This window comes from Carettochelys insculpta, chromosome 1 (assembly GCF_033958435.1).
Source record: "Carettochelys insculpta isolate YL-2023 chromosome 1, ASM3395843v1, whole genome shotgun sequence".
Classification (NCBI taxonomy): Eukaryota; Metazoa; Chordata; order Testudines; family Carettochelyidae; genus Carettochelys; species Carettochelys insculpta.
Genome location: NC_134137.1, coordinates 154,797,981 through 154,815,363, shown reverse-complemented (window position 1 = coordinate 154,815,363; position 17,383 = coordinate 154,797,981). Strand labels below are relative to the sequence as shown.

Sequence of the window (17,383 nt, the reverse complement as noted above, 5' to 3'; positions counted from 1 at the left end):
ACAGCAACTCTCTTTTGTCAAAAACTTTCCTATCTTATCTTCCTTCAAGCTTTTCAGGGTCCCTGTATTATTTTCAGGGGTTGGATGCAATCATGGGAGGGGGACACTCAGTGGACGGCCAGTTGAGAATTCAGCTACAGAACAGATTTCTGTAAACTTTTTTGCCATCTCTGTGGACAACCTACTTTTCCTTCCTACTAATGGGAAAAGTGAATGTTTGCTTACCATAGTAGGGGAATGAAGAAAATGCAATGTGGGAAGATGATGTCAAAGACCAGCAAACGTACACCCCTTTGGGGATAAGGGAACTGTGGGACAGGATCCCACAGTGCACTACTGCAACAGTCGATGTTTGCCAGTTGAGTGTGGCAGCAATAAGTTGACTTTGTGAGGAGCACAAGAAGAGGTGAGGCTAGTTAAAATCTGATTTATAAATTCTAGAGTTACAAAATTGATATTGATAAATTCAAATTTTTTCCCGATAGTGTAGACGCAGCCTCAGATTTAAGAAACAAATAATTCCAAATTCACGACGATTTTGTTAAAAAACAAACAAACCCTGAGAATGAGGATGATCTGCAATAGCAATCATAATGCAGAGCATTGTTACCTTACACCCCACAAACCTTCATAGCATTAATGTTTTCCCACAAAATCACTCAAAGCCATAAGCCAATCTAGGAATCCACTACTTAGAAGGTGCCCAAGATGAACATTATAGCTGGATAATTTTATTAAAGGGAACACCTGTATATGCAATCCTACAAAGAGGTAATAAAATCTCATTCATCAAGCCACAAACTAAAATGCACAGAATATAAGAAGAATTAATAATTCTATCACCTCCCCAAATACAGAATTTTAGAAAAAAATTGCATACTGGTCAACACCAAAGACAGCATACCAGATTTGATGGACCAAAAATCTGAACAATTTGCAAATCCTAAATCAAAATTAAATCTTTAAGAGGTGATGAAATACTTATAAGGATCATTTAAAGGAGTATACAAATAATCATACCCCTGGCTGGGAAGCTTAACTGTTGCAGGGTGGCCGCATTTATGCAGTACCCAATTTGTGTCTTCTGTGAGATCTCTCCTAGGCAGGAATTCCAGTCTTCCACACTACGAACTGAACAGTCTTGAAGATTAGTTACAAGGTCCCCTACAAAAAGGCCTCGGGGTCCACTGGCAGGAGAATCCTGCAAAGGAAAAAGAAGTCTGACACCCTACCATTCTTAATAATGCTGGGACTTGTTTTAAGTTCTGCTGAATGTCCAACAGACACTTAAGTTAGTAAACTATACTTGGAAGAAACTGAAAAACTCAGATTTTATTAGCACTGATTATTTTATTCTCAAGGAGAATATTAGGAAAATGCACTCCTCCATAAAGAATATCTCAAATCATACACAAGTAAACCTAAATTATCCAAATCTCTCAAGGGACTTCTGAAATGGAAAGGCAATTCGTTTAATTGAAAATGTGTTAAAAACAAACAATCGAAAAACTACACCTCATTTTAGGTTCAAGAGACAAGCTAATACCTCAAGTGTTTTAGACTATCAGGGATTACCTATACTTCAGGGGGGAGTGAAGCCATAAAGCTTTTTCTTCTGACACAAGACCTCAATTACACTACAGCTTGTCTCTTTCTAGTACAGCACCCTCGGGACCTGACTGGTGCCTAATGAAAGAATTTGGCAGACTATGGGAGGTCAGTATTGTCTAGCAGCATTACCAACACTTCCACTGCTTATTGGGCTCTCAGAAGATATCTAGGAGAAAGTTACAGCTAAATAACAGTACAGAACAATGAGAGCGAGGACCACTGGTGGTAAGCAAACTTTTTGGGTCTGTGGAAAGTGGCCATACCCATGATAGGTGGTTATTCAGTTAACTAAAATCATGCCAGACTAGAGAGGTTCAACCTGTAGCTCCTTTTTAAAATGGGAAGATTTGATGCCTGTCACCTCTGTCTATCAACAATGTTTGAGTAGCTAATTAATTAAGAGCAAGCTGTCTCCTTTGTGCTCCTAGGTCCTGCTGACCCAGGGAGTGAAGGAGCAACCTCACAGTCTTACCACTGATTTCTCTTCTTCTACTGGCACTGGATAACTGAACCAATGTGGTCATTATTATCTCTCATTAGCTGGGACTGACTTCTGTTTAATTTAACAACACTAAGGCTCTAAAGGTATCAAGATTTTTTACTAATATCATTGAAAATCAGGGCATTTGTCAGCTAACCAGTGTTTATTCCTCAAAAACAGGGTATGCTGGATCCTGCAAGGTATTGCAGGATTTTCTAAAAATGTGTTTCATTTCAGCAAATGGCAGCCAGCCTCAGCTATCCCACTGGATCTACGCAGGTGGATCCTAGAACCATCACAAAACTTAACTGTTGCTCCTTCTCACGCAGGTGACTGGAGAACAGAAGCCAAAGCTTGGACTACATATAGGAGCTAGGGAGAGGAACAAAATCAGTTGCCTAGCCTAGAAAATTTGTACTTCAAATATAAATAAAACTAAGCAAAGTTGTGCAAGACCTTACAAATTTCTCCAACATTATTTAAATACTGTACTTCTTTTTTCTGATTTAATAATTATCTTATCCAGACTGCATTATATACAAGATTGTCCTGGGACAGAGAATGTATTACAGAATTATTTGACTACATAGAAAATTAAACAAATGGAAATATTTCTTTAACTAAGTGTTAAGGATGTATAATCCCAAAGTCTATCGATATAACACCAGAAAGAAAGCAAATACAGAGTTAAGGTAAATAGATAAAGATACATTTATTCATTAAATAAATTTAAGATTAAAATAAATGAAAAACTGGCAAATTAACCTGTAAATCTTACCACTAACATTTTAATTAGTTGGTATATACTACTACTTATTCACATATATTTTGTTACTCTAAATATAATCACTAATTATTTAAAGAGTTAATATAATTATGTGTACTTTATCAACTTGATAGTTAAAGAATAGTCTTTTTAGACTATTTCTTGTTGTTTGAATTATATTTCCAAGAGATAAAGGAACTTAGAAGCATGACTCCAATTGACAGTCATTGGGACTTGTGCTTCTAACTCATTTTGCTAACCTATCCAAAATGTTTATGGTCCAATACAGAATTTTCTTCATAAATGATAGTTCTGTGATTTATTGAAGTTAGGTTTGTCAATATAATTTCTTCGGGAAACATTAACTGAAGCATCATTTCTTTTCAAAAGCAAGAAGAATTTTTACACTGTTCATGCAGTGATCAAACTATAGGCATGAAATATTTCAAGCCACATATAACATAAGAACGGCCATACCGGTTCAGACCAAAGGTCCACTTAGCCCAGTATCCTGTCTGCTGGCTGCCCAATACCATGTGTCCCAGAAGGAGTGAACTGAACAGGTAACGATCTCCCTCCTGCCATCCAACTCCAGCTTCTGACAGAGCCTAAGAACACCACTACTTACTCATTTTGACTAATAGTCATCAATGGACCTAACTTCCATGAATTTATCTAGCTCTTCTTTAAATCCCCTTATAGTCCTAGCCTTCACCATCTCCTCCAGCAAGGAGCTCCACATTCTGACTGTTTACTTTGTGAAGAAGAATTTCCTTTGATTTGTTTTAAACCTACTGCCCATTAATTTCATTTGGTGTCTGCTAGTTTTTATGTTATGGCAATAAGTAAATAATTTTCCTTGTTCACGTTCTCCACATCATTCATAATTGTATATAACTCTATCATATCCCCCTTAGTCTCCTCTTTTCTACACTGAAAAGTCCTAGCCTCTTTAAACTCTCTTCATAGGGACCTGTTCCAAACCCCTAATCATTTTAGTTGTCCTTTTCTGAACTTATGCTACAGCATATAATAAGTCATTCAAGACCTATTCTTACCTCTGTGACCTCAGTGACAAGTGCCCCAACACCTGTGTAATAAAACGGGAAAAGAAATGCTGGCAGCAGGAACAGAACTATAAGACTTGCAACACCAAGCACAAAATTATGCCAGACACCTGCAAAGAGAATAAAAATATTAATCTTCTATGGATGCATTGGGATAGGTAACTAACAAAAAAGCATTTCTGAACAGTAAAATATCAGCGTCTTTCCAACTAACTTTTCTGAAACGACTACCAGTAAAAAGGAACATGATCAGCCTGCTGATTTATGGCTAAAGGCCTCAATCGTGCATGGATGTGAGCACATGGATTACTTTACCAGCATAAGAAGCTCCATTGATCTCAATGGGACTATTAATACTCATAAAGTTAGTCCAGTGCTTAAGTCTTTATAGTATTCAGTGCCAAAGCAAATACTTTTTTGATTGTGCAGCTTTAGAATCTCTTTTTAAAAAAAAAAAGTAAATGTTGTCCTGAGGGACAGGAACTGGTGAGTTTTAATTTTTAATAAACTACAATATTTTTTCTTTATGTAGCAGTACCATAAATTTTGGGAGAGGAAGACTATAAGCTCAGAAGGAGAGACAGGGAAGAAACCAACAGATTCCCAAAAATCAAGTTCTACCAATTCTTTAATAGAAAAAAAAATCTTGTAAAATGGTTGAAAGAAAAATTAGGGCTTAAAGCTGTCCTGGGAAACCAGCTTGTGCAGTCAGCACCTTTTAGTGCAAGGCAAGCATAAGCTTCATAGGAAACTGTGTGAACTCCAGAAGCCGCAAATGGGGATATTGTCAACATCTACAACAGAAATGTTCTAGTTCTACTTGTTTGGTTGGACAAACACTCTGCTTGATCAATTCACAGCAGCTTTTCAATGATGGAATTTCCTTATATAGGTTGAACCATTCTCATCCAGAACTCTCTTGTCTGGCAACATCAGTAATCTGGAATTACTTCAGTTAGCCAGATGACCACTTATCGTGTGTGGCCAAGTTTCACATGGTCCCATAAAGTTTGTTGCCAGCCACCACTCCTGGTTCTCAGTGTCTGTGGTGTTATTTAGCTGTAATTTACCCCTAAATGTCTTCTAAGACCCCAGTCAGCAGTGGAAATGTTGGTAATGTCCTAGAAAATATTGACCTCCAATGATGTGGCAAGTTCTCTGGTCTGGCTCTGGTTAGCTCCCAAGGGTGGTGGACAAGAAAGGTTCAACTTGTAGTATCTTACCTTGTTGCGAACAACACATTACAATCAACATTTACACTAATGATTTATTGCATAAAAGAGCAAGATTAATCTCAAAATCTTTTAAACACATTTTTCTCCCACTGTACATAATGGAGCAGTCACTAGATGCAATGGAATCTCATGATATTCCCTCGGGATACTTGCTGTGAGTCATCACTATGAGTCTTACAAAATATGATTTCTCCTTCAGCATTCTGAGGCCACAAAAAGGGAACGAGAAGCAAGGTTCCAGTAAAGGGTTTGTCATCATTTCCATTAATGGCTCTTTTTGTAAAAGAATTTCTTTCCACGTGGGCTTTAAATCACATGTGGCTAAAACTAAATTGGCACATAAATCATAAGCCCGAGCACTAATTTGCCTCATCCCAAAGTAAAATACTTTCAACAACAGTTTAAATTAAACAGGCAACAACCGTTTTATTTTGGCTCTCACACCATTAAAAAACTGCATTGGAGCAGCTTGGAATACAGACACCTTGTGTTCCACTTTATTTTCATTTTTCATCATTCTCAGATGTAATACATTTCCACTGGGCATCAGTGCAGTTTCTGAAAGAACCCTCTGTAAATCAGACTATTAAAAGATTAGATAGTACCAAAGAGCAGTTAGTTTAAGCGGCTGATCCTTCTATATCTTGCACTTTGCAAAGCAAGAATAAGAAGCTGCCATTCTGATTTGGAAACCCATTACAAGAGAGCAGAAAAGCTGATTTAAGTTTTGTGTCACAAAAACTACATACTAAAGAAATAAAAGGAGGGGGTTAGGGAAGAAGAGAGGGAGGAGATACTAAGAATAAAGAAGAGGGGTCAACCATACAGCTGGAGGAAAGCATCAGCAGACACACAAGCTGAGAACCACTGGCCTGGGTGACGTAGAGTTCACTATGTAGGAATGGGGCAGAGGAATCTAGAAGAGAGAGAGGAAACAGATTGGGGCTGATGCTGGCCTGAGAATCAGCAACACCTGCCAGCCTGATAAGCTAAGGGCTATATAAGTTGAGAAGGAGCCAGAAATAGGGACAGGCAGAGAGGGAGAGATCAGTCAGGGAGGGAACTGGAAGCTACCTAGCTGAAGACTGTCTGTAAGAGGAGAAAGCCCTGTAAAGACTATATGTTGTTTGGCACTGGTGGTGAGACAAGCAAAGGTGAATAAAGACATGGGCAGTTCACAAGTCTGAAGTCTCTCTGAGCCTGTTTGGGAGGGCAACCAGTGCCTGAGAAGGGGGAGATGGTTGTGTACGCTCATTGCACTGGAATATCAATTTAATTTTTTCAAAATATATACACTCCCAAAAATTGAACCTCAGGCAGCATTCTTGCAGATGTTTTGCTATATTTTAAAAAGCAAAGACTTCAGAAAGCTAGAACAAAAGAAAGAAAAAAACCCAAAAACAAACACCCCCCTCAACCTGAAGACAATTTATTAAAATCTACTTAATTCTCATTTAAAAAGTATATACATTCCAGTGACTCTTCAGAGATGCTTCAAGCAACATATCCTCCTTTTAAGAATATTTTTTTATTTGGGGATATAAATAGGTAACACAGAATTCCTTTTTTTTTTTTCCAAGTTACAACCTATATTTTAACACTTAATATTATTGAACTCATGATGCCCTCTGCTGCACAACAAACATACTTCAGAGGTAAAAGTTTGACAGAGCTACAAAAGAAACTTTCAATGTATTTTCCCTACTTCTTCAGCAAACATAATAAAATCTGATTTCTGTTATTTAAACTTAGAGTTTAAGTCTTCAAAAATTGGACTAAGTTCACTCAGTTCCTCAAACAAACAATCAGCAATGCCAAACAAACAATGAAGCTTCTAATAACATTTAATGCACAACATGCTTAATCATTAAATTCTCCAATCTCATCTTTGAACTACATTATTAGCTGTACCAAAATGCACTTATTTGATACAATTAACTGGTAACTGTTAATTAAAATACAGGCCTGGGACTCTGACTCCACCACTACCCGTCATCACTCTATACATTACATTTTCCTGTTTCATACTTGGCCACAGTTGTTCTTGGCATTTGTTAGTCAACAAGAAACAGAATTCAGTTTTAATCATAGCTTACAAATGATTGGCTCCTGTAGAAAATGTAATAATGAAGATCAACTGAAATTAGGCAATTATGGACCTCTCTTTCAATTATGTCTAGGCTAGCAATTAGCTTAAGAACAAAGCTGAGCGTCTTGAAAACAGGTGTGTTCAGCAGCATACTGTATGGATGAGAGACATGGGTGATAACGAAAGATTCAAAAAGAAGAATGTTGGCATTGAAAATGAGTTGTTACAGAAAAATTAACATAAAAGTGTTAGCACACTGTGGGGCCATGAGGGTGCCCATAGCAGTGCCGATGATCTGGAGGTATAAAGTGTCCACAGATTGGAAACAGTTGTGGGAGAGGACAAAGTTATATAACTCAGCCACCAAGTTTGCTGTGGCAACATCTGAGATAGTGTTCCTAATCACTCTTCATTTGGAATACTGGTGTAAAGAGCATCTACATCCATGCTGGTAGCAAAGGGTTTGAGGGGGGAGTCTACATAGCTGTATAGTCTAGTAGAAAGGGTAACAATACCTGAAATGATAGGGTGCTCAGGGTTCCCAGGTTTATGGATTTTGAGCAAACAGAATAATCAAGGCTGGGGTTCAGAAGGTGTGTCTGCATGCCTAGATGGCAATTAAATCAAGACACAAATCTTTATTATACTAATTTCAATAGGCTGGGAGTCATTTCAGTCCCTGTAGAAACCTAGAATCCAGGCAGCATGTACAATACTGCACCTGCCCTGAAGACTTCAAATTCCTAAACACTGGGCTAGGAGATCTATTATGTGGTATTTGCACGCCTCTCAGATATGGTAAATCCTGGGTAGGTGATAAGAGTTTATAATTCCAGGATAATTTTGAACTATAAGTTGAATAAGAAATTTTGCTTTTCCTTTTATGTCTGCAATTTAGCCTCCCCTTCTTCCTTAGGGAAAACTTTACACTACAGAATCTATGACTAACATGCCTTTTTGAAGCTACACTTACAATCCACTCAGACTGCACCTACGATAGAATGCAGCAGTAAAACTGCCAATGGGTATTCATCTATGACATGTAATCAGGTCCACATTTAAACAACTGTAGCGGATGCTCATTCTGCAGCTCATGTGCATCAAGATTTTACTATTACTACTTAGAAATGTACTAAATAAAGAATATAGGGTTAAAAGATGCTCACACAATGCACTGAAGTTAGAAAGTTTGGTGTTGCAGACAATTCCAAAGCACACAGTATCATTTTCTTAGATGGCAAAAGGAAATTAAAACATGCAAATATACAGACACCTGGAGAAGCTCCTCTTCCCAACCATTCCTGACATTAATCTTTGGTCCATTAAAAAGAAGAATAATGGTAGAAAAGGGGAAAAAAAAAAACTCTACAGTTAAAAAAGCAAGAGGCAATCCAACATCAAGGATAAGACTAAAAATAACATTATCTCATTCTTACTGAATGAAAAAAATGGAACTATATCATTTTTTTCATATTTACTTTTTAAATTCCATCACTAAAACTGTTTGTTTTGCTTACTATGTGGGTTTTGAAGTTTGAGGACTATATGTACATGTGAAGGGCCAGATTTTTATAGTCTGTCTTATAATAAGGTGTTAGTGTAAGAGTATTCCATTTAATTCAATCAGAAACTCATGGTATAAAGTATTAATCCAAGTAAGGGTATCATAAACAATGGCTCACACAGTATGTATGTTCACCTAAAGGCCCATTTTTACCTGATTATATTCCTTCCTCCCTTTCCCAATCCACCCACCTCCAAAGGAAAAATAAAAGAACCAGTAAGATTTCTCCGGTTGGGCAAAATCACAGCCTCACTGCTGGAACTTACCAGGACTTGTTGCCTCTATTGTAAGTTACGCTGTACTTATATTTTGTAATGACACTAACAACTGGCATCATAACTTTTCTTATTTACAGTTCTTTTTAAAATGACATCCCTGGAAACTCAAGCTGTACTTCCAAAACGTTTCCCACGGATATTTTGCTATACTATTTATTGCCAAATTGAACATAAGACACAACAGCTTCTATTTTTAAAAAAGTAAACTTAGTGCACGTTCCAAACTTCCTGGAGACTCAAGTCTTGTTTGGAGGGAGAGGAGGAGGCAGCAAAAAAAAAAAACAAAAACCCAAACAAGAAGAGTACAGACAGCGATAATATAAATCTTCTCCTCACTAGCTACTAACATATCTCAGTCTCAGAACAGAGGGACCTTTCGGGGAAGAGAAGATTTTAGTCTGCTTATATATTCATTTTCTGGATTATCTGTCAAGTTTTCCAAACAGGATGCCATACTATGTCAATTTTGGAAATGTTATTCTGTAAAAGGACAACTGTCCACTAATAACTAGACAAAAACCATAAAGACCGTGACAGCAGTGTTTTCAAAACAACGACTTGTAGGACAGATTAAGATTTAAACACAACATAGATTTTGTTACCTGCACAAAATATTCTCAACTGCTGGACTGGAGATATAAGTTGCAAGTGGGTAGTAAAGAGATCGACAAATGCTCCAGGATATACAATAAAGATAAAAATCCCAAATCCATTAAACCGTACTTGTTCTCTAAAGAAAAAAAGAAAAATGTTACTGCAAACAAAAAAACAGTGACCCTATCATATAAACTATTTATTGTTACACTTTAGAGGACAGTAGAACCTTAAAGTATATGCATGAAATTCAGTTTAGCACAAACTTCTAGTTAAAAGATAACTATACTAAGTTTTTTTTTTGAACAATAAACTCTTTATTTATAATTTCTCCAAATCATACAGTTGGATGACCCCAATTTATCAATTTGTAAATGAAAGAAAATAAATGATTTTAAAACCACCCTTAAAAAGCTTTATATGTTTTAATATGTTGGGGGTGTTCTAAACTAAAAAATAATTGCAGTTAGGAGTTAATTATGAAGTAGACCAGACCTCAATTTGGTCTACCTAGAACTACCTAGAAATAGCAGCAGAAATGTTTTTATCACAACACTATTTTTCTGAATGTATCACTCTTTCCCCTAAGAGTACTTAAGAACAATTTGTAGGCCAAAAGGTGGGTGGCACCACTTGAAAAGGACAAATAATTTTCAAGTATTCATGTAACAGAGAAGAAACCAAAAAAGAGGACAAATATAATTAGAGAATTAGTAAGTGACAGTGTGTGGGGTTTATACCCAAGTCAGAGTTTCGAATTAGTATTTTTTAAAAATGGCAGTTATATATTTTGGAATTAATAGATTAAAGCTTATGTGAACCTCAGGAATTTACCAGGGTTTGAAACAAGCTTTACAGCCTCTGTCTTTCCCAATGCAAATATTTTAGACCAGTCCTTTATCTGAGCTGTCATGCTATACAGGGCTTAACATTTTATTTATTTCTCACATATCAAATGGTCCTTACAATATGAATGAGGTACGTGTAAAATAAAAACTGGTACAAATCTTACTGAACAAACCCATAAAAATTATAAATCTTTCCTAAGCAGCTAACCCATCAGAACTGCCAACAAAACAGGATTATTATCAGCAGTCCCAACGCTCACATACTGTCTCTCAACTTCAGCTCATGAGCTCAGGGAAAAGGAAAAGAAAATGGGAGGAATTTGGCTTTTGCAACAGACCCTGTGGGCCAACAGATTCACCTATCAAACCATGGTCAATGAAGATTTCCAGAACCAAAAGTCTCACACTGATATTATCTTGCCACCAGCTGCTCCCAGTTTACAGCAAGTGATGGTTAACTAAAGCACTGATCTCAATTGGCTCAGTACCGCAAGAAGACAATTGTCTTATTTTTAAATAAGCCAAGACTCAAACAATTTAGGATTTCGTTAGTCAAAAGTATCTTGAAATAGTTCTGGAAATGAACTGGACGTCTCAGAGCACAGATTTGACAGGCTCCATCAAGCACTAGTCTGACAAAATGAAGGGAAGCCATCCTGTGACATCATAATACAAGACTTGAACTAGAGGAGAAAAGTTGACACCAGGAAAAGAAAGGAGAGGAAGAAGTTGGAGGAAAGAGAAAGCCTCTCTTCATCCAAAGATGCATCTCAAAACAGTATATTTTTTGTTGGGCTACTCCATTTTTCTTTCTGTAAATAATTTTAATGAAGTTTCCTACACAAGCCACAATCTAAAGTCAAATTCTCAGAACATGAGCAAAGATAAAAGTGCCACCATGTAACAGCTAGTTAAGTAATTATCTGATATATTCTGGCTAAAAAAAAAAAAGGTCTGTCTCTAACACCAGAATCGCTGCAGCTGCACATTCTAATTGACTAGTCACATGAACAGAAATGGTAAAGGTGAGAGAAAGGAGGACTATGCCTTGGCCCGTCTTGTGATAGCACCCTCTGTTCTCACATTCCTGTATTATATGGGAAAGCCTCAATTAAAGACAGAAGAAACAACAAATATTACAGACAGAACACAAAATAGGGTTGAGCCCGAAGTGACGACTTCAGTTTATAACTTCCAGATAACAATGCAAGAGATTTTCATTGTAATCACTTCTCTAGGACCTATAGCAAAGCTCAGATGAGTACTTGCCACCTTAATCCATGCATTTTCTCTCAGAAGAGAAGAGAACAGTTAAATTTATTATTTACAACATTCCCAATATGCCAAGGGAATGGTATTTTTCAAATAGCACTTGCTTTCATAATTAAACTCATTGATACACAATTCAGATGAGGTCAATAAAAATAACAAAAATATCATTGTAAATCACAAGGGCCATGTCCACACTGGTACAAATCTTTGAAATAGCCATGCTAATGGCCATTTTGAAGATTACAAATGAGGCACTGGAATTGAATATTCAGCGCCTTATTAGCATTAGCTTGTTTCCCGCCGTGATGCTTCAAAAATGCTGCTTTCAAACTCCCGTGGCTCAGCACAGCTACATGGGGGCCCTTTTCAAAAGGATCCCACACATTTCGAAACCCCTTTATTCCCTTCCGCTGAGAGGAATAAGGGGATTTCAAAATGTGCGGGGTCGTTTCGGAAAGGACCCCCATATAGCCGCGCCGAGCTGCACGCTTTCAAAGCGCCGTGGCCGGAAGTATGCTAATGCTAACGAGGTGCTGAATATTCAAATTCAGCGCATTAGTAATCTTGAAAATGGCAATTAGCATGGGTATTTTGAAGATTTGTACCAGTGTAGACACAGCCAAGATGTCTTACCACCTTTTCACAAGCCATGCAAATACCCACCGGATAAAACTGTTACCAACCTGTTCTGTAACCTGTATTTCCAGATGTGTTGCACTCATTCATTCCACTTCAGCGTGTCCATGTGTACCCAGCACTGAAGCTGGAAATTTCCCTCCCTCAGTGGTACCAGTTGGGGGAGAACATAAGTTCTCAGTATGCTCATGCTGCTAATCAATGAAATAAAGCCATCAAATCCTTCCTCGTTTCCTTCTAACCAGAATCCAGTCTGTTAGCTGCCAGCACAGACAGGAAGAGGGTGGGATGTGGAGTGGACATGGGCAACACATCCATAAGAACATCAGCTACAGAACAGGTAGGTAACCCTTTTTTCTTCTTTGAGAGTTTGAACATTTTCACTGCCCTTCAGTTGACTCCCAAGCAACTAGAAAAGGAGAGTTTCAAAATCTACCTGAACAAGAACTGCAGCACAAAACTCTCTCAAATTTAGCAGCATCCTTCAAAGTTTTGGAAAGAGTATAATGAGAAGTGAAGGTAAGACAAGTCAACCAAGTCACTGATTGAAAATTACACCATTAGGTACATAACCAAAGAAAACAGCAGACACGCCTTGAGTTCTTGTAGACTGTGCTGAAACTCAGCCTTCAAGTGGGAGAACCTCAACAATGACACAGGGGAGTAAGATACAGGATGAGATTCAGGAAGACATCCTCTGGGGACAAGACAACCCTCCTGTTAGCGAAGGAGACAAACAACTGAGGAAAAGCTCTAAATTGCTCAGTGCTGATCAACTAAAAGGCTAGTGCCCTGCAGACATCCAGAGCATGGCGCCTCCATTCATCCTGATCAGTGCAGTTTTGGAAAATAAGGAAGGCAAGCGGAAGACTGATGGAAGTGGAAGTCCAACACTACCTAACTGAGAAATGTATGATGAGGTTGCAAATAGAACTTGTCTTTATACAAAGCCTTATATAGGAGGTCAGCAACTAAAATATGTGAATTCTCATGGAGTTAACACAGTGTGTTTTTTCTCTTTAGGGCTGTGTCTACACGTGCCCCAAACTTCGAAATGGCCATGCAAATGGCTATTTCGAAGTTTACTAATGAAGCGCTGAAATGCATATTCAGCGCTTCATTAGCATGTGGGCGGCAGCGGCGCTTCGAAATTGACGAGCCTTGCCGCCGCGCGGCACGTCCAGACGGGGCTCCTTTTCGAAAGGACCCCGCCTACTTCGAAGTCCCCTTATTCCCATGAGCTCATGGGACTTCGAAGTAGGCGGGGTCCTTTCGAAAAGGAGCCCCGTCTGGACGCGCCGCGCGGCGGCAAGGCTCGTCAATTTCGAAGCGCGGCTGCCGCCCGCATGCTAATGAAGCGCTGAATATGCATTTCAGCGCTTCATTAGTAAACTTCGAAATAGCCATGCAAATGGCCATTTCGAAGTTTGGGGCACGTGTAGACACAGCCTAGGTGTAGTAAATATTCCAGAATAACATATAAACTATGTCTACATTTGCATTCCTCTTTTAAAAGAGGCATGCAAATAAAGGAAATCAAAAATGCAAATGAGGCACTCTTTTACATATCTGGCACCTCATCTGCATAATCTCTTTTTGAAAGAGCTTCTTTTTGTTTCAGGAAAAAGGGTTTGTTTGAAGATGGGGTTTATTTTGAAAGAGCCCCATCTATACTTCTTTCTCTCTTTCTTCTGAAAGAAGCTCTTTTAAAAAGAGATTACGCCAATTACCATATATGTAAATCAGTTCCTCATTTGCATTTTTGATTTCCTTCATTTGCATCCCTCTTTTAAAAGAGGAATGCCTCTTTTAAAAGAGGAATGCAAGTGTAGACACAGCTATAGGGAAAACCTTGTATCAGGATTAACTCCTTGCTGGAACCATACGCAAAAACTATTTCCCTATAATCAAGTAAAGGTATAAAGCATCAATAGATTGTCCTGAACCTCTAGGTTATACACAGTTTGTGGAGTTGTAGACCACAGGGAGGATCTGGCAATTCTCATATTGTGACCTGTTTTGGAACATGACAGGTGACAATCTATTCGGTCAAGTAGCGTCTCTGGCATTCTCCACATATGAAAAATGTATCTTACGTCCATTGTGAGAGACCACTCGTCTCCTACTGAAAAATCTGAGGCAATGATCCATCAGAAAGCAGAGAACATCTGGCTGGTGCAAGGCTTTGAGTGCAATAGCATTGTTGATGCAACTCCCAGCTAAAAGACCTACAGTTTGCTAGCAATGGACATTTGAACTGCACCTTCGCAGTGTTCTAACAAAAAGAGAGCAGCAGTGTTTTGGACAAGAACCTGTACTTTGCCTCCCATGAAGTGTGGAAAAAATTCCTGACATACCAAGTGAATTGCTTTGCAGTTCTCAAACGTTTAGATCAGGGGTCTCCAACCTGTAGCTCTTTAAGGACTTTGTTGTGGCTCCTGACACTATAATTGCAAAGCAAAAAGCCCCTCTCCTGATTATTTTAGATATTTCGGTAAACATCTAAAAGCTGAACAATGAACTCATTTGTAAACAGCAAACAATATGTGATCTCAAAACACTGGATAATTCCCCCTTTAATACATGCAGTGCATTGTGAGATATGTGTGCGCTCTGTTCTTAGTAGGGTCAATGCTATTTATTAAGGACTGTTTCATATTCACATGCATTGCGGCTTGTGAATTGTTGATTTTTTTACCAAATTCAAAAAAAAAAAAAAAAAAAAAAAAAAAAAGGTTCCTCTTGCTCTTTTGGTTGCTGACCCCTGATTTAGGTGGAGAGTGATATCTTCATCTGACCAAAGTATATGAATCCAGAAGTCTCCAGAGGAGCTCCCCACATCCCAGTAAGGAGGAATCCATGACTGATCCTGGAAGACAGGGTAGAATTAAAAAGAGGCCCTTTATATATATTTGCAGAGTCCATCCTCAGGATCCAAGGATGACAAGACATTTGCAAGCGCATGAATCAGCATGCCCAAAAAACTGGGGATGGATGACAGATGAACTTCAACCTCCCCTGCGTACGCTTGTGATGAAATTGGGCATCATCAGTCAAATGTGCAAACTGCCATGTGTTCTAGAAGTCTCAGACAATTCCTTAATTCTTGTACAAGGATGGACCTTAAAGTCTTTGCACAGTCCAATGTCGTCCAGAATCTGGCCAGAGGCAAGTATGCTGTCACTGAATTGGAGTCAAAAGCTGTTCCTATAAAATACATCCTTGTACAAGAAACACCTTTACAAAGAGGTGACTAAAGGGACATATGATGAAGTCTATAAAATCAAGATGGGTTTGGAGAAAGTAAATAAGGAATTGTTTTTTACTCCTTTTCGTAACACAAGAACTAAGGGGCTACCAAATAAAATTAACATGTAGCAGGTTTAAAACAAACAAGAGAAACTATTTCTTCATCCAAGCAGAGTCAACCTGTGGAACTCTTGCCAGATGATGTTCTGTAGGTCAAGACTAGAACATGGTTCAAAAAGAAGAACTGGATAAGTTCATGGAGGACAGGTTCACCAATGGCTATTAGACACTTTGGGCTGGGAATGGACAATGGGGGATGGATCTCTTGAGGATTGCCTATTCTATTCATTCCCTCTGAAGCACCTGACATTGGCCACTGTTGAGAGACAGGACACTAGAGTACATGGACCTTAGTACAATCCAGTGTTGCTGTTCTTATGTTCTTAAAAGCGTGCTGGGCATTTGTAGTTCAGTACAAAGGAAGAAATGCCACATACAAGGAACAGCCTTTATTATGACTCTGCTGTCCCACATCTTGCTACCCTAGAAATGACTTCTGTGCTGATTTAACATAGTATTATGTTGTGGCACAAGCATTACAATATTGTAATGCAACAATTACATGCTAATGGAGAAGGTCTAAAAAGTATCAACTGAAAATAGGGGTTTTCTTCTTTTCTTCTCTGTTCTTTCCTGTGTAGCTCCAAAAAATTAAGACTCAAAGAATTTAAAGACCTACGAAGAGATAGTTTATACACAAGATTTCATTGATCAAAATAGTAGCTTTCATGTAACAGGCTACAGAATCAGTTAGCTTTTAATTTTGCAGGGCACAATTATTGCTGAAAAGGGAAATTTATTCACCCAGTGCTGTAACAATGGTTCTTTGAGATGTGTCCCTGTCGGTGCGCCACTCAGGTCTTGCTGTGCCATGGTGCTGCTGATCAGAGAATCTTAGAGTAGTGTCCCTCAGGCTGCTCCTGCACACTGAGCACCTTGCAGTCCAGCCGCTCTGTGCATGGCATGAGCCCCATGTGTTTGTTTTCTACCTGAAGCCCCTGTAGTCTCCAAGTAAAGGGAAGAATGGGAGGGTTGGGGACCACCCACAGGGACACAGCTTGAAGAAACATCATTACTGCACTGGCTGAGTAACTTTCCCTTCTTCTTCAAGTGGTCCCTGTGGATGCTCCACTCAGATGACTCTTTAAAGTGCTACTTGACTGCCTTTTTTTTTTTTTTCAGGTGACTCTGTAGCAATACTGGTCTGATGGAGGTGGGTATTGCAGTCCTTCATGTGGAGGAAGGAAGAACCACATCTGCTAGTACTCTGGCAAGTACTGGTCCTTTTTGTAAAGCGCAGTTGTGTGCAAAAGTATGGTATGAGGACCACCTGGCCACTCTGCAGGTGTCCCTAACAGGACATCGTTCAGACAGGGGAAGATAATGATGTTTCGCCTTCTGAGAAATGCTGTGACTAAAGCAAGTGTTTTTGAAAATACTCAAAGGGACATTCAGAGTCCAAAAGGGAGCACTCCCCTTGTCCAATGCTGATATGATAGTTGCCAATGTCACCATTCCGCACTTTGTGTTGCGAATAAACCTGTTCAGCTTCCTGAGGTCTAACATCAGTCTCCCCCCCCCATCTTTTTGACTGTGAGGAGATAGTTGGAGTGGGCAGGACAGAGGCTGGGTT

At 38.8% G+C, this 17,383-nt stretch overlaps 1 protein-coding gene across 1 annotated transcript in view; it reads right to left on the bottom strand.

The window, feature by feature from the left end:
- The window catches only part of MBTPS2 (membrane bound transcription factor peptidase, site 2), a 54,531-nt gene that overhangs the window by 16,471 nt on the left and 20,677 nt on the right, over positions 1–17,383 (bottom strand). The window contains exons 5-7 of the mRNA XM_074983373.1: positions 9,694–9,821; positions 3,917–4,035; positions 1,021–1,201 (exon numbers count right to left, since the gene is read on the bottom strand). Of these exons, the coding sequence (XP_074839474.1) occupies positions 1,021–1,201; positions 3,917–4,035; positions 9,694–9,821 (428 nt within the window). The remainder of the gene's footprint in view (positions 1–1,020; positions 1,202–3,916; positions 4,036–9,693; positions 9,822–17,383) is intronic.